General features: G+C 31.4%; 1 protein-coding gene across 1 annotated transcript in view; it reads right to left on the bottom strand.

The window, feature by feature from the left end:
* LOC130451376 (protein trapped in endoderm-1-like) overlaps window positions 1–19,341 on the bottom strand; it is a 53,749-nt gene that overhangs the window by 16,565 nt on the left and 17,843 nt on the right. Inside the window, exon 2 of the mRNA XM_056790354.1 lies at window positions 8,581–8,827. Within this exon, the coding sequence (XP_056646332.1) occupies window positions 8,581–8,827 (247 nt within the window). The remainder of the gene's footprint in view (window positions 1–8,580; window positions 8,828–19,341) is intronic.

The following is a 19,341-nucleotide window of genomic DNA, read 5'->3' as shown; positions in this document are numbered from 1 at the left end:
TTAAAACCTTTATTACATACAATATAATAATAAGATTAATAAGTACTACTGCTAGCAAAATATTCTATGCACGCTACCTAAGTCAAAGTGTCGATTAAAAAGTGTTAGTGTCAATTTCGTATATTTCCAAGAACCTCTCGCTACAAGATTACGTGCGCGCTACATATATGTATGTAGTAGTTGCATTTTTCTATAATCTCTAATCTAATAAACTTAAAGTGTGAGTATATTTCATTTTTATTATTAATAAAAAAATGTCCGTTTTTTCCCTATTAAATAATAGTATTTAATTTATTAGTAATTTCAACATGATTGAAAAAAGAAAAAACAGTAGCATCACCGATTTTTTTAAACAGAAACTAAAAACTAGCAGCGAAAATGAGTCAATGACCCGGGAAAATGCAACATTGAGCCAAATATCCAATACAAACTTCAACGCTGATCAACTGGAATCTGTTGAACTTCAGCCATAGCATCAACGTCAAGTACTTATAATGATAACGATTCTGACGAAATCTTGTGGCCTAATATTTGGAGTGCGGAAATGTGGTTAGAACAGAAAAGACAGTTTCCTTGGTTACTTTCCGAATCCTGTTGCTCTTTTTGTAACAAAATACAGCACGTAGGGGTATTTAAAACCCGTGGTGTAAATGTTTCAAAGAAATGGAGCTCCACATCAGTTTCTTACTGCGGTTTTGAACACGCGAAAATAACAGCACACATTAATTCAGAAAAAAATTTAAACAGCGAACAGCATCAGCCAAAAGAAAATGTAATAGACAATTTAAATAAGGCGTCTATTAAGAGCACGTCTTTAGTATTTAGAGCTGCTTATTATATAGCCAAACTCGACCGACCATATTCGGATTATTATAATTTATTGCAATTGAAAGAATTAAATGGAACAATTTTAGCGCCTGGTTTACGGTCCAGATATACCTGCACAAATATAATTAATCACATATCCAAAAATATGAAATTAAGAGTTTGTTCAGAAATTATTAAAACAAAAGGAAAGATTTCGATTCTCATTGATGAATCTTCAAAATTAAGTAAAAAATCTACTCTAATTATATTTTTAAAATTCGAAGTAAATAAAATCAGCCAACCACGATTCCTTTTTTTTGATTTAATAGAATTGTCCGATCAAACAGCATCCACCGTTACAGAATACATTTTAAATAATTTGGAAAAATATGGCTTCGACGAGATTATTTGAAACAAAATTTAATTGGATTTACCAGTGACGGAGCAAGTGTAATGTTAGGAAAAAAGTCAGGAGTGGCTACAAAATTATATATATATATATATATAAATTATATATATATATATATATATATATATATATATATATAATGGGTTTCATAATGATTTTCGTTTCCTTTCCTTTTTATGCTATATAGAGGGCCGATCCTGGCGATTAATTTTGTTTTTAAGTAAATTAATATCCACGCAATCATAAGCATCTTTCATATCTAGAAATAAGCACAAAAGATATTTGTTTTTTGAAAATGTGATTTGTATATCGTTTACTAAGTTAGTTATTGCATCCAATGTGCCATAGCCCCTCCTAAATCCGTACTGTGTGCAGGGTAAAATAGTATATGTATAATAGTATAGTATAAATATGATCATCTTATCAAAAGTTTTTGTTATACAGGACATTAGAGATATACGTCGATAAGACTTGTTTCAGCTGTTTAAGGTAATTACCTTTCACCCACCAATCGTTATTATGTTATATTTTTGATAATATCATATGTTATATTATTACCGGGAGCTGTAGATCCTGTGGATTTGATTGCAATATTCAGTTCTAGGATATCAAAGGGTTTATCGATGGAATGATTGCTAGGGCTCTCAATTGGTTTTTTCACTATATTTGGAACAAAACTTGGGAGATGTCAAATATTTGGCTTATGAAACTTTCTGGTATTGGCTGTGTTTTCATAGTTGAGTTTTTGTTTGATATTTTTTTAACAAAATCCCAAATTTTTGCTGTCGGCGTGTTTTTGTTTAAACTGCTGACAAATTTTTTCCAAAATTTCTGTTGCTTTTGTTTGAATAATAGTTTACTTATAGCTAGTATATTTTGCCATAAAAGATAATTCTCTAAGTTTGCAGTGGTTTTGTACATTTGACAAGCGTTTTTCAGTTATTTATAGTTTGAGCCCAATCAACGTCACACCAAAGGGGTTTTGACACTTTTTTAAAACCGCCAGTACGACATTTCATGTATTGGATGTTGCTTTGTTTATTATTTCTATTAAATACTCTAACGAGTTTACATCGTTACTTTCAAAGTCGTTTACTATGTATTCTTGAAAACACACCCAATCAGCAGAGGACTCTACCCATTTTCTTGATTGTAATATAGGTGATAGAACATATTGTCGGGATGAAACTAGTGTGAGGTCTATTGGCGAAAGTCGTTCGTTTGACCTACTTTTGTTGGCGAGCCATCGTTTAAGATAATTAAATTTGTTCATCTATTAATGCTGTTACCTTGTGAATTATTGAGTGAAAATCCCCAATAACTATGATGACAGTTGAAATCAACACATATAATTACATCACCCTGAATCTGCGAGAAAAGATGTTCCTAGTCTTTTGAAGTCGCTTTTATTTTAAGAGACTTATAAACACAAAGTATAGATATATTGAGATCATTTAGGTATACTCCACAAATTTCTATTTTAGAATTGAGTTTTTACGGAGCACTATTTCCGAAGAGGACAAGGAATCTCGAATGAGAATACCAACACCACCAAATTTATCAGTCCTGTTAACGTATATAAAGTTGTATCCGCCCACATGAAATACTTTATTTGGTGATAACCAAGTCTTATTGAGGGTAATTAGTTCAAATTCAATAGTTGAGCTGGATAAATAGTTTAAGCGGCTAGATTTCTTTTTTAATATTGAATTACAATTCGATTGTATTATATTCAAGGTTCTAATAGTAAAGATCAGGTAAAGAGTTTATAATAGTTTTAATCTCTTTTTGTGTTTCTTGAAAAATATCCCAGTTTGAAATAGTTAAATACAATGTTTTCATAATTTGTTCAACCTTGAACGGAATTTTATGTAAGATTTCGATTTCTAGCTTTTCTTTGTATAATTGAAAATCATCTTTATGGGGGTTAGGCAAGACAGAGTTGCTAATAGTTTGGGATTTGAAGGTAGGAGGTTTGTTAACTATAAGGTGAGAAATGGCTGTGTTTTTTGGGAGGTTGGGTATGTTTTTATTACCTAGAGTATTTTCATTATCATTACCGTCATTTATAAATGGGAAGCTGGTGATGTTATTTAATACATTGTAGGTATATATTGTTTGAGTCAGTTTTACAGTAGCTTGGGTTATTAACCAAAGATTCCGCTTGTTTAAATAATATATTTTGTTCAGACATGTTTTTTTTTGGCAGGAAAATATTGATATATTGCATTAAAGATGTTCCGTTTTGCATTTTGTATATTTTGTTTGATAATTGGAAAAACAGGAACGAGTACAGTATATATATTTAAAAATGTTGTGGACACTAAATATTGTACAACTGAGAAACATAAATGAAAGAATCTGTTCCTAAGTCAAATAAAGAATCTATAAACAACATAAATAATCAGAAACCGAATACATCACTTTACTAAAACAATGAACACATTGTGGCGAGAACAAAATATCGATACAAATCGAAAACTTGAATATACAGCTCAGAGTTCTAAAACATATGGTTTCTTCCTGCGTTACTACTAATGAGAAATTTTTCAATTATATAATACTCGAATATGTTTTTATTTTATTTTTTTCTATGGCGATTCTACTTTATTTTGGTAGGGATTTTTCAAATGTATAATAATAAATTGTAGACTTTTACATACAGATTCTTAGCTAACAATCAACGAGTGTTGAATATGAGTGTTTTTAATGAAGAAGAAGAGGGATTCGAGACCAGGAACAGATCATATAACTTAGACGATATTGGCCAACTTAACAGAAGTCTATTTCGTGGGTTTCTGTTATTATGTCAATCTGCATGTTCTTTGGAACGACAAGTAATTTTAATCCATTCTCGTATTTATACAATATATCATGCTCTAAATAAAAATCTTCATACTCTTCTGTAGTCAAAATCCTTTTTATCGCCTTAACGTGCTCGTCTTTCTCTTGTGCTTGTCTAATTCTTTGAATACCACATTCTGTAGCAATTGTCAGTACTACTGGATTCCTGATAAGAGTATCGAAGTGAGCCATCTGTGTACCTCGTCTACGCCCAATTTCATACTAGAATTCTTCTAGCATCAGGGCTCATCGTGCAACTCGTGTTGTAAAGTTCCTTTTCTCCATGGTTTTTGTGAATGCATCACAGTCTGTAACTATTTTAAATTTCGTTCCCAGTAAGTAGATTCTGAATTTCTTCACACTTTTAATAATGGCAAGTACTTCAAGCTCACAGCTTGTATACTTCATCTCTGCAGGGATCGTCTTTCTTCTCAGTATATATTGGGTGGCAGCTTCGAATCGTCACTAGATCGCTGCAAAAGGCATGCTTCATAACCATGTATACTTGCATCGGTGTGTAGTTCGGTATAAGCTCCTTGTTGATAAATATGCAACACCGTTTCACAAATAAGTTTCGCCTTTAAGGTTTTGAATGCTTCTCTTTATGGTGATTCAAACTTAAATTTTTCGCCTTAATTGCAGTGTAAGTCACTCAGAGGCTTTGCGATATAGGCATATCCAGTAATAAACTTTCTAAAGTATCCGGTTATGCTTAAATATGATTGGACTTGTTTCTGGTTCTTCGGCTCTGGAAATTTCTTGACTGCTAGATTTTGGCTTCCTCTGGTTGGATTGTTCCGTTGGTTACTATGAATCCCAAAAATTTTACCTTGGTTTTCAATAGTTGGCACTTTTTCTTTTTTATTTCTAATCCATATTCTACAGCTGTCTTCAATACAAGCTTTAGTCTTCCTATCCATTTAGCCTTCCATGTAGTATATAACATACTTTCTAGCAGTCAACTCCCTGAAGATATGAGCGATGACTCGTTGGAAAACTGCTGGAGTACTACACATTCCAAATGGACATTTCGTACTGGCCATTCGGCGTTACAAAAGAAGTATATTTTGTGCTGCTTGCTTCAACAGGTACATGAACATCCATTTTTCAAATCAAGGGTGCTGAATATCCTTGCCCCCTGTAAGCTGTCTAGGACATCTTCAACAAGGGGAAGTGGAAATCTATCGCGTATTATATTTTTGTTTAATTTGCGATAATCGCAACAAATTCTGATTCGGCCATCCTTTTTTCTCACTAGTACAATAGGACTCACGAAATTCGAACAACTCGGTTTGATTATTCCATCATTCAACCATTCCTCTATCTGTCTATCTACTTCTTCTTTTTCGGGTGCTGATAGTCTTCTAGGTCGCTGATCAATCGGTTCTTCGCTTTTCAGTACAATCTTCATCTCAATATTCGTTGTCTTCGTTTTGAGTGTTTTGTAGTTTTCTTTTAATTTCTTCACTTCCTCCCTATGTCTTGTATTTTTTATGTGTTATACGTCTACTTCTCACTAATAATGTGCGTTATTGTGTTTTCTTCCGTCTTTTTGTATATTACTATACCATCGTCACTGATGTTAACACTCGCTTGCTTCAAAATTTTGTTTCCAATTATAGCCCGATGGGATGTAGCTACTTCGGGAATTACATGGAATTTCAGATCGAAGACTTAATCATTGATCTCAGCCTGAATACTAAATGATCCAAGTGTTTCCACTCTGGTATTTTCATCTAATCCTTTTAACATTATATTATCAGGCATCAGATCTTCTCTAATCGTACAAACATCACTACCAGTATCAAACAGAGTTTCTATTACATTCACGCTAGAATTTCCAGCAGTAGATTTTGCAACGTTCTTATTCGGACATTTATTTGACATGTGGCCATATTTATTACAGCTGAAACACTTCGTACCCTTCAACTCATCTGGGCAAAGTTTGGATTTATGTTCTCGACCTCCACAGTTGAAACAGGTGAATCTGTTCTCCCTCTTGACATTTTTAACTATTTCTTGGGTATCTCTCTCTTGATGCATTTTATGTATTTGTGCACTATTCACATGTACTCCAAACTCTTCGACTAATCTTTTTTAAGTTCAGACCAACTTCTGATGCCCTTTCCAGATTGTATAAAAAATTTAGCCAGATCTCGTAAACATTTCTTTACGTAAATGCGAAATTAATGCAAAGCAATCTCATTGTCTGCTGCCAACATCTGTATTCTCATCACTTCGCCTTCTCGCTTCATTTTCACGCCTTTCTTCGCTTCTTCGCCATTCTTCATACCGTCGTCTCTTTTCAAATCCACGCGCTCTCTCTAGCTCATGCATATCCTCTAGTCTCCGTTTTTCTTCCTCTCTTCGTCTTCCATCATCTTCAGGTCTTCCTTCGTCTTTCTCTATCCCTTCGTCTTTCTTCATATAATCGTCCGTTTTCATCCCTTCGTCTTTCTTCATCTCTTCGTCTTTCACCAGATAATCGTCCTTTTTTATCTCTTCGTCTTTCTTCATCTTTTCCGCTATTTAAGCCGTCTTCTTCGTCGTTTTCGCTATCTAGATTATCCACTTCGTCTTCTTTATCAATTGGGTGAGAGAAGTTTATTAAAAAGGAGCAAATGGAATTAGCTACATAATTTTTATCGTCTGTATAATTTAGACCAAGTATTTGACAAACAGCAATCAGGTCAGGAAGTTCAAATTTATCTAGAACTTTCCCCACTCTATGCAGATATTCAACAGATTCGTGACTAAAATTGAACCCCAGAAAAGAACGCATAGCCTTACGAGTTCTCCTCGATTCGCCGTCATTAGAAAAACAAATGTAATTTAAAATTTTTACAACTTTGAGTTGTGCATGCGTAATATTGTGACCAATTGTACCTACAGAACCTAACGTTGTCATGATTAAAATAATAGATTTATTCTACGCAAAATATATAAAATCTGAAAAAGTAGAAGAAAATAACTCTTTGTTTTTCGTTTAGAACTTAATGCAGAAATTCAATCAAAAGTTCCGCGTATTTCTAAAAATAGGCATGTGTCTAATCAAATGTGTGAACTAATATTTGTACTATCAAACGTATTTATACAAACATATTTTTTTTCGTTACAATTAAAACTTAATCCTGTAACTTTCTACTCAGAAGACAAATATTATAAAAAATATCTCGTTTTTACAGCAGAGGAAAAATCAAATTATCCTCAAAAATGTCAATTACAGTCAATACAATATAAACTTATTATTCACCTTAGCTACAGAAAATATTTTGTAATTCATGTAAACTAATTAAATTTTGACAATTATGGTTTGTACAAATGTACTCTGTTCTTTTTTTAAATAAGTATTGTTAGAATGTCTATAAAAAAAATTTTGCAGCCGTCCGCCACTGATCACTAGTTCGTGGATTTCGAATAATAAAAGGAAAAATATTTCTCACCTCAGGCTTCCTCCAGGTTTGAACTGGCAAGCTTACATATTTCCGGCTCCAGCAACCTCTGGTAGATCAGCCGGGAATATCAACAGTGTAGTCTTCTTTAAATTAGCAGGTTACCCCTCTCGTTTCTCGTAACACTTTTTTTACAATGTTGCGGTTGTGTACAGCTCTAATAATCAATTTAACCACGGAAAGTCTATTAAAAGTTTGAGGTGTGCAGCTCTCGGTTTATTTTCAAGCTTCTACGTCGTTCTAGTGTTTTCCACGTCGGTCTACAGTTATTCACATAGGTTTTGTACTTTTTTAACGTTGTTTTTGTACTTTTTTAACGTGGTTTGATCCCAATTCGCCCTATTGATCACTGTTGATCCATATTCATGCCGGTTGAGCCCCCAAAATTTAGGGATTTCTTGGTTGTCTAGGGTTCTTTTATTCTTAAAATATATATCCCAAAGGAAATGAAGAAATGGAAAATAATTGATTTATTATATTACTAGAGTAACATTTACAATCTAGAAAAAAATCGCGTTGTATAATATTAATTTCTTTTAGATACATCTCACATTTCTAATCATTTTAGATTTTAAAATGTATCCATGAAAAAAAAAGGAAAATCTTTCTTTTTTATTGATTTATTGAGACAAAGAGATCTAGGAGAGATCTTTCAGGTAATTCGATGATTTGTTCGCTGTTATCCAGTTAAACGATTTTATTATTTTTTATTCTAATTTCAAAATTTTCTCTACCAAGATTACTCTCCAGAATTTTTTTTAGAGGAGCATACAGTTTATGTTTATAATAAATTAAATTAATATCAAATAATCTACTATATTAGGTTGCTCAATTCTCTACTTTTCTAGTATATTCAAAATGTGAAAAGAGGTTTTGAGCCACTATGTATAATTATTCCATCATTTATTAGCTACATGATCGAATGAAAACGTGCAGTAATATAAGAGTTTCGTAGAACAATAACCAATATACAATACGCTGTAGTCACCAAACTAATTATTTAAATGACAGGAAAATTTTTCCATGCATGGTTGAATAAGTAAAAATAGGATTATGTAATCTACTTACCTATTTAAGGTAATTGCTACCATATTTAGCACGGAAACGGCAACATTTCCATAAAACAACACCGGAAATAGTTTACACAGAGCGTTTCCGAAAACCCATGCTTGATAGATGTACCTTGCGGCAGTAAGAGGTAGATTAACTAAACAGAATATCAAATCGGAGCTGCAAAGAGATAAGACGAATGCAGTTGTAGCGTGGATTCTTAATTTTGGACATCTTATTAGAGCTATTATTGTCACCAGATTACCTGAAAAAATTATTGCGTTACGAACTATATACGTAATTTTTTCTAGCAAATATTTTTCAGCACATTCATATAAATGGTTTGATACTAGGACATTTTGATTCTCTGTAAACAGTACATATTAGCTATAAAAATAATTTATAGGACTTTTTAATGGGCAATTATGAAAAATTATTGCTGGAATGGCAAAAGAGTTTGATTATTCCCAGACAATATTCGATTTAAATAAAAACAAATAGATCTCAATTTATTTCTAATCTATAATTTCAGAAGGTAGCCAGCAATATTTAACAATCATTCAAAAGTGTTTTAATGAAGAGATTAAAAGTAATCGGATGTTTTTCGTCTTGTACTATTTTTTTCGGTTGCATTTTCTCAAGTCTTAACCAGATGTGATATTATAAATGTGTATGTTTGATTTACATTCCGATGCCTGTAATTTATTTACTTTTCTACACAAAACATGAGGGCAATAAGAAATTCTGGGAATATCAGGGCATTATAAAACTACACTTCAATTAAATCTTAAAAACTGTCACATATTATTTATCTATCATGAAAATGTTTATAAGTTGATGCTCTGATACAAGATATGGCTATTAAATAAAGTTAGTGACGCTGTAAAATATTTTATTTTAAAATCACACATATTATCCCTCCTCTATCCTTACAATGCTATATGCGAATATTCCATTATGCTAAGAAGTCTTTTTTATCAGCTCCTTCAGTACTCGTACCTTTTCACTTTTCACAGCTTTAACCTTAAGAAATAGATAGAAATCATACGGCGCTACATCCGGCGAATAGTCAAGCACGAGGATGCTAGACAAAATTAAATGAACCCAATTTACCACATATTTTTTGCATGTAAAAACTTTCGAAAGTATTCTTCATCGGTTCCAGCAAACTTAAGAATACTTAATCGATTGAATCAAATTATCGATTTTTTCGATACTACATCCTGGAAATACTCAAAGCAGAAGCACGCGAAAAACATTCACTGCTATACACTTGTTTCGATGAATCACAAGTGTCAATTGCAATAAAATTTTACAATAAATCGTTGCTCTACGTTTATACTTGACATTTATTAACTATCATGTTAAATTGTTTACAACAGTGCAATTCCTCCATAGAACGATCAGTCTCGTTATTTAATAGCCAAATCTCGTATAGTATAGATTGGTATTCATATTTTATTCAAAACAATTAGGATTTTAATCATTTGTGTATATTTAATTAACCGTGCTAATGAAAATTATATATTTATAGATGATAATGTGAGGGAGGAAGCTTAATGTTTTTGAGTTTGAAGATTTTAGATAATCAATTAATCTGATCTTTACTTAGTTAAATTGATCAATTGAGTTTCTTGTTTGGTGTCATATTTCTCATTCAGTACTTAGATTTTTATTTTATTCCAATCCTCCCTTTTCATAAGTTTTCTGTAAATATCCGAAATAGAGATTTTTGTGCTTTTTAGATTATAGTATCATATATCATTAAAAATGTAATTATATGTGAAAAGATCAAAAGAGGTCGACCAAAATAGTACAGTCGACTATTAAAAACAATTCAATTAAATTTCAGAAAAAAAATATTTCGCTGAATCCATCATATGTACGATTTTAATCAAAAATTCGTTTCAAATTTTCTGTTTAATTTTTGATGAATACGGCACATTAATTAACCGTTAATTACAGTTAAAACCAGACTAATGTAATTTATTCTACAAAATCCTTTTTCTCTTATACTCAATTTTATTGAGATCAAAAGAAAATTGACCCATTTAAAATAATTACGAACTTAGTATACTACTAAGAATGCTGTAGGGCAGTAGAACATTTTTATTCATATTACCGATCTAAAGAGTATATAGGATATAATCAAATAGTAAAACAGATATTGGGTTGATTTTAAGTTTTAATAAATTATATATAACACTTTCTCGTTTTCTTTACTATTTATGCGAATTGTTATTGAATATTTTATATTCTTCTTCTCATTTTTTTGCCATCTCTAGAGCATCGGAAATGTATTTATTATCCATTTACCCATTTCTTCCTCTCACGTATCTCATGTATCATCATTTGATTTATTGTCTGTTGCCTTTGTTTTCCAATATGGTATTAGTTTGTCCCATGTTTTTCTTGGTCCGTCCCTTTCGCCTTTTTTATTAATCTATTTTGTTCCATCCTTGTTAAATAACCTAACCAGTTTAAGATTCTTCTATTTATTTTTTCACTGTTTCTTATATTTTTATTTTTATTCTATCATTACTAGTTTTCTTTCTATTCTCCGTAGGTGGGTATTTCATCTGTATTGCGTTTAGTATCTATTTTATTGTTAGTTACCCACGTTTCACTTCCATTCGTCAGTGTTGGAATTATTGTATAGTATACGCTCAGTTTTACTTTTTTTATTATAACTCTCTTACTGAATACTGTTTTATTCAATGCATAATATATGTTTGTTGCTTTTTTATTCTGTTTGTAAGCTCCACTTCTATTTTGCCGTCATCTGTTATTACTATACCAAGATATTCAAAAGTTGTGATTTGTTTTATTTGTTCTTTTTTGCTATTAGTCTGATTATGTTTCCATTTTTCTTGTTTATTATCATTGTTATTCGTTTATCTAAGTTAAGTTATACAGTTTTTCTATCTCTTCGATCCAAATTTTTGTCATATTTACGATGTTGTCTGCATATAATAAGCCTTCTAAGTTTATTAGGCAACCTATGTTCGTTTGTAGGGGTCTCTTTTAGAATTTCATCCATTGTTAGTATTAACTATAGTGGGCTTAGACTGTCCCCTTATTTTTTCCCTTTTTTCATCATAAAGCCTTCTGATCTTTGACCTTTCAGTTCTACTTTTCCTTTCACTCTTTTAAATACACTTCTTGGTATTTCTAGTTTTTTTAATATCTTACACACGTTGTTTCATTGGATTGAGTCGAATGCTGTTCTCAGGTCTATGAACGTTAAATGCAGTGTTTTTCCTTTTTCGTAACGTCTTTCTATTATATTTCTTAGTATGAGAATATTATCTATTGTTTGTCTTCCTTTTCTGTATGCTGCCTGTTCTTATTCCAATTTCTTGTCTACCTCTTATCTTATTCTTCCTCATAGTATCCTAGTGTACATCCTATAAAACACTGATGTTGGGCAAATTGGGTCTGTAGTTTTCGCAAATTGTTTGTTTTCCTTTCTTGTTTATTGGAACTGGCAAATTCTGTTCCCATTCTTGTGGTTTGTTTCTGACGTCCAATCTTCCTTTTCTGCTATCTCATATAAAATATTTTGTAGTTTTTCTATATATCTTCTAAATTCCAGTTTCAAGATTCTTCTTTTAAATCTCTATATTTTATATTTGTTACTCCCTGATATTCCTCTTGTATGTCAATTCCATTTCCAATTCATGTACTTTTTCAGTTGTGAAGTTATGTCCCATGCTCCTATTTATATTGTTTTCTTTCTATTTTTCTTCTTACACACGTTGTTTTGATTCTTATGTTTTTCTGTTATGGTTTCTTTAGTTTGCTTATTTTGGTGTTGATCATTATTTTCTTTTGATATGTTTCTGCTGTGGTTTGAGTAAATATTGCCGCCCTTCCCGCTATTTATTTTCTTTTCAATTATCAAATCTACTTTTAGGTAGATACCTAATATTGTTTTTTCTAAGGTTATAGTTAAATTTAATACTACTAATCAAGTTTATACTACTATGATTATCTTTACTATTATCTATAAACCTACTATTACTTATTACGAGTATACTATTTTTATCACTTGTACTAACTTTCTAATATTAATATTACTTAATGTTGATATCCGTTTCTTGTCCTGTGTTATCTTCCTGTTTCTTTTTGGTGAATTTTACCTTACTATCATCCCATTCCCAACACGTTCAATTTCCTATCAACTTCTCGTGACCAATTTTTGTGTTTTCGCCCTTGTTCTTCTCCTTTGTCCTTTCTCTAATATATTATTTTACGAAAGAGTATACACGGTGTACGCAGACCCGTTTTATATCAATTTAGATATTGTCGTTGTGCAAGGTAGATTTTCATGAATCCCAAATGTGAAATATTGGAAAAACTGAATATTAAGTGTTATATAAAGCTAATACTTTTAAATTGTAGTTGCAATGGAGTATAACTATCCTATCCTAAAAAATATCAATATATGCAACATATGCTCAACTAATCATTTTGAGTTGAAATTTGGGATTTATAGATTTCATATCAAATTATTATTGTTACAGAACTAAATATACCAAAGTCTAAAAAGTATACTCCAGTCTTATTTATATAATAAAAACAGTCTTTAAATTCGGTAATTGCCAACACATTTAAGTGTTGAGTAATAAATAAAATGAATAGGGATTATAATTGTATTAGTTTTAGTAGTTCGTTGACCTAAAAACAGCTGGCAGTGTGATATTAAGATTCTACTCTATTCTACTTAAAACTTGTAATTTTACTTTTTTATTGGATATGGAAAAAGACAGCTGCATATTTTGTCTCTTGAAATTAATGTTCACTACATGACGGTAGCCTTATTCAATTTATTGATATGAAAGTTGAGAAATGTATAAAGGAACAATTATTTTCAATTACTACTATTTTTAGGGGTCTTAACCAAAAATACTAACCCTAAATAATTGTGGAGGTCTAAACTTTCTGAGAAAGTGGTGGAATTTATAGATTTTAAGTTAAAAGGAGACACATTTTAGCACCATACATAACGCCAATCATCCACCCCATATAGTAATTGCTAAAAATTTTAATTGGGAGAACGAGTGACAACTCCTTGAATTCTCTACCCCATCACCATTTTTGAGAAAATTTAGCAATAGATGTGTAGGAATACATTAATTGTAATTTAGAAATCTAAAAATAAATTCAGGAAATTAAAATCATCGATTGTCTTAACTAGAGGATTAATGGAATTACTCTAATCACGACACATTAACTAATTTTATCAAATTAAAGTAATTAGTATAGTTTTTGATGCAGAACAAAAAAAAATAACAAAATTTACTATTACTAACAATGGTCACGCTGTATATTTTGAGATACCACGAAACTAGACGAGTTAGAACTGATAACACTGCATTTTTTAATTTCACGATCCTAAAGCTTCAATTGCAATGGAGTCTCTGCTATCATAGAATAAGTAGTACGAATAATACGATTTGCCGTAGAAATATCAAGAAAACATGTGAGAGACATGATGTGGTGATGAAAGTCCTCCTCGAGGAACTGTGTTTCGCTGTTATAGTGAATTTAGAAGAGGACGAATATCACCTGCTGAAAAAGCTCTGTTGTTCAGTTACTATTGGAAACTTGCGAGAGAGTGAGACGTATGATAGAATAAGGATCCAAGATACCCCTATCAAGTGATTGAGGCAACTCTTTTTGATTTCACAACATTGAATTCAATTTAATATAAATATTTCCATGTGAAGAAATCGTTGCCACATACTTTTAATTATTTCCAAAAGTAACAGTGAGTAAGAATTGCGCGGGAAAGTTAGGAGTATTAAATAATTGTGGACATCGCATTCTTTCTAAAATAGTAGGGGTCATGTAATATACATACAATTTTATGATATTCCTACCCACCAGGTGAACCGTGTGTAGATTCACCACACCAACAATGACGAAAACGTACAGTATAGTACAGGATTAGTATAAGCGATAGGGAAAAATAACATATAATAGAATCATTTCTTTGCTTTCCCTAGTTTCATGAATTTTTTTTATTTTTATACTAAACAATCCTTTTGATTGATTAGAAGAAATCAAATACAACTGACATATTACTGTGACTTAATAAGAGATCAAAATTTATCGAAAAAAGGCGCAGCAAAATGAGCTGATGTGTGCGCTTGCTTCATGACAATGCTTCAGTCCACACTGCTTCACATTCCAAGGCTACTTGTGCACGAATGTGGTTCACAGAGATTGAATATCCACTATATAACCCTGATCTGGCCCTGTCCGACTATTTTTTGCTTGCAGGCTGAAGGCGGAGATAAGGGGTAAAAGATTTAACAGTGTTTAGGAAATCGGGTTCAGCCACAAGCAAACATACGAACTTAACAGAAGAAACGGAAACTATTTAATCGCAACTATTGAAGATTACAATGACAACTTTTTAACTAAATTTTAAAATATATATCAAATTTGACAAGATATGAAGTTATTACGACGCGATTAGAGCGACAACAACAACAACCACTTACTTCACTTTACCGACTACAACCATGACAGACACTAATTCCACAACAAACAGCGACGTTGACTCCAAAAGATGCATCGTATTTTTATAGTAGCATAGAAGCTTAAGTTAGACGTTCAGAAAAGTGTGTGCAAATAAAGTGAGAATATATTAGAATATAATTACATTTTACAGTACTACTTATATCATAATTCGATGCAAATTTCTTGGTTGTACGGACTTATCTGTCGGTCACATTTTTTGTTACAATAATTAACATTACAAATACAAATTTTATAAAAAATAAATCGAACTAATTACTCAATGAAATAACGGATAGTATTGGAACGACATATACACCAGAGGCCCTTGGGGTGAACTATTTCCAATATTTCTAGACCTCAGTTTAAATGGCTTATTTACGCCAGTCGCAAGAAAAAGTTTTTTGGAATAGAGGTATTACCGTTCATTTTTCTTTGTCGATTTGATAACGATTCCATACCAAATTGTTACTGTGATAAAATAAGAGTCATAAAAAAATATGGTAAATAATTCTATCAAAAACAAAGTAAAAAGGTCAAATATAATTTAAACCGATCGCCTTCAAATGACTGCTCTTAGTTAGTAATGCACTTATAATGTTGAATCCATAAACGGCAAAATCCCCTTAAAACATATTTCTATTTTCGGGAAGAATGAATCGAATAGTACTTTTGGTAAATAAGGTGGATTAAGTAATCAAGATTTTTAGTTACCAAAATCTCACGAATCAAAAGCGAATTATGACAGGGCGCATTATCATGATAAATAAAAAAGCCAGTCATCAAAGTTACTACACTATCACCATAAATCACTATGGCGTGAGATTCTTTTTTGTGACTGGAAATAAAACTACATAAATGATAATGCGTTGTTGATGAAAGTAACTCCAAATACAATCTCTCAAAGTGGGTGAAGTAGCAAACTGATACGCCAGAGCAGGTATAAACTTGTCACTACTTTTATCAAGATTATGTTAGACACATTAATTCAAATAGATGCAGCGTAAGTAATTTTTGTTAAAAAAATTCTTTTTCATATTTTTGATTTCCTCTCATATATTTTTCACAGATCTAGTCCATACCACATTACATTACTTAGAAGCACCCAATTTCAAATCACTTTCTTTAAAAGAAGTGAATCTTCTCAATAATTCAACGTAGTATTATTCAGTCATTGTATAACCTCTTGAAGTATTTTCATATTGCGCAACATCTTAATCAAATATTGTCTTTCCTACGTCCCGATTTTGACGAGCTTTTTTGCGGCCTTGAATCAGAATCACAAGATAGAAGCCAAACTTGATGCAAATTCATGTATCTAATTTTTCGGCCATATGTTTCTATAACAAAATAAGACGAACGCCTATACCCCATAGAAATCGCTCGTTTTGAAATGTAGATCTTGATGACTTTGATAATTTCAAATAATTTTATTGAGAATATTTATTGTTTATGTGACGGGTTAATGACGAAACTAAGAGCTATTGTTATATACAAGAAATGTTATCAAAATATTTTGATAAAGACTGAAATAGGTCGAAACGAAAAATTTTTAACTGAAATTTCAAACTGATTTTTTATCAAAGGAGACCTCAAGTCAAAACAATATATCACGAAAAATATATAAAAATGTCGATTGAATTATTTCATAATATATCAGTACCTGGTTTTAAATTGTCGACTTTATTGCCAGTTCAGCTGTAAATCATTGAAAATGATGATGAAAGTTGCATCGATGAATTATAAATACATAAAAAAATACTAAACTCAAGAATATATATGCTTATGAAAAAATAGAATTTATTATTTATGTAATCAACATAGGAATATTATGTCTAAGGGACATTTTATAAAAAAGCAGATGTATAGATGTTGTTAGGTCGATAAACAGGTAAGCTTTCTTTCGTCACAGACAACTAGGATTCTTAACATGACACAATTGGGTTTCAGCTTTATATTGGGTGGAATCAAAATTTTTTTTTCGAAATTTTTCGAAAAGAATACTTTTTTTGATGTAGGTAAATAAAATGCCAACTAACATAGAATTTTTATTGATTTCCTATCTTGCGGATTGTACTAGAAACTTTATCTTTCTAGTCGTCGACCAATAATTTGAGCTGCCCAAGCAAAAAAAAACCAAATAGAAAGCTTTGAAACAAGAAACAAATTGAAATCATCAAATCTTTAATTTTTCGGTAACACTAATTAGGTAAATTTTTGCATGTAAGGTCCATACTAGTTTCTTGAAGAAAGTCTAGTATACTAGCGAGGTACTGTTTTAATAGCCCATTGCTTCTTTTAATTAACACTAAAGCCAATTATAACAAATGAAACAACTAATTTTCATTTAAGTAACATAAACTCAGCGACAATAGAACCCAAACCGAATAATTTATCGAGCTTTTTATTTGGTCTAATGAGGAACTTTCTTGGTCTTTCGCTAACCAAGGTAAATTTTCCGCATAATAGCTGTTCGAGTAAAAACTTTTTTGTTTTTCGACCTATCCTTCTCAACATATCACTATCACTATTTTCTTGTATTATTCGCAGCGTGGATTTCATATCACAACATAAATAGTAAAATCAGAAGTTGTTGAAATGAGTTTTTAATTGATTCTCTTTGAGCTGGGGAAATTTGCTATTAAGTTATTCCTTTGAATTGATGCAGATTCCTTGTTATTTGAATAAAAATTCAGAGTACATGCTTATAAGAAATTTCGACTCTTTTGACAATTTGAAAGCCTCTTCATTTTGACATGCGATACACTGTACTCCAGTACGACAGTTACAGCACGACTTGTGGTTTGCCATTTAATCGATCAAAGGTTAGCCGCCATTTTTCGCTTATAATTTTAATATAACAACCTTCACGCGATAATGTTTAGATACGGTGTAAAGAACTGCATTATTGAATAGAAATGGCAAAAAGATTTTCTTATTGCTAAGATTTCTAGAAAAATAGACATCATCGTTATTCCGGATTATTGAAATTCATTTATAGCCCCTCAACTTGTATCTAGAATTGAGTTTATGAACATTCTTTCCAACTTACGTGTATGCACTTCAAAAGGAGCCGAAAATTAAAACATATCTATGCATTTTGCTATATTAATACACAATAGAGTAATAGTCGATAACATAATTAAATTTGCGATTCCAAAACTTCCTGTTTGTGAATCATCACCAAACTCCTCGATAATTCTCATAAATAAAATTTCCTAACATATAAGGGGATATGAACCCTATGCAGAAGTAAAAGTGGTGTTTTTAAATGCCATTAGTCTCTACCCTCCATGTGCACCCGGCTATATAATTATTTTCCCTTCGTAAAATCAATTGTACTATTGAAATTTTCAATAATACCATTTTAATTCACAATTTCGTTGCTTTATATATTGTGTTGGGAAAGTGATATTTTTACATATATCTTCACTGTCGGGAGGAGCGCACCAAACTCTAGGAGTGTACTATACACGTGAAAGAATCAAAAATTCTTGAAACGGAATCTAAAACACGTAAAAGGTAATTTTTAGAATTGGTTCACATTCATAAGAACGAAAAAGCTATAAATACTAAAAAAGATCTAAATAATTTAAGTAAAGTTTATAGTTGTATTTTGTGAATTCTAATAAAGTTACAAATAATTTAGTTGATTACTGCTATATATTGAGATGTAGGGACCAAGGAAAAATTAATTTTTCTTATTAGAACGACGTTCTAATTTGATTTAATCCTTTTTTTTTAATATATATATATATATATATATATATATATATATATATATATATATTCAAATTTGAATATTGAATTTGACCATAATTTCAGTCCCAGACGATGAATACGTAAATATTCAAAAGCTCGGAAAATATCTTGAAGTTAGTCCGCTTTGGTGTTTTCTTGTCACGTTCCCAATAAAAAACTACTGATAATATAGCTGGCAAAGACTTCTCTCTCTCCGTTGTTAAGAATCCACGTTTCCGTAGCTCACTATTGGTTTTATTATTGTTTTATATAGATGTAGCTTTGCCTTTCTGGAGATTTTTTGAGGCCTTATTATCGCGTTCCCAACTGTTGACTTCCCCTCTTCATCCTCGCTTCCAAATTTTCACCTTCGTCCTAAATAACCACCCCATAGCTTTAAACTAAGCTCATTGCCTTTTCTTCGTTCAGTTGTATTGACAAACGTCTCATTGCGTTTTGTGGTGTTGATTATCATGAACTCGTAGATTCTCTGTCTCTGCCATTTCCATG

The sequence above is a fragment of the Diorhabda sublineata genome, chromosome X (assembly GCF_026230105.1).
Source record: "Diorhabda sublineata isolate icDioSubl1.1 chromosome X, icDioSubl1.1, whole genome shotgun sequence".
Classification (NCBI taxonomy): domain Eukaryota; kingdom Metazoa; phylum Arthropoda; class Insecta; order Coleoptera; family Chrysomelidae; genus Diorhabda; species Diorhabda sublineata.
Note: the sequence above shows the minus strand (reverse complement) of the source record. Positions and strands in the feature narration are given on the sequence as shown.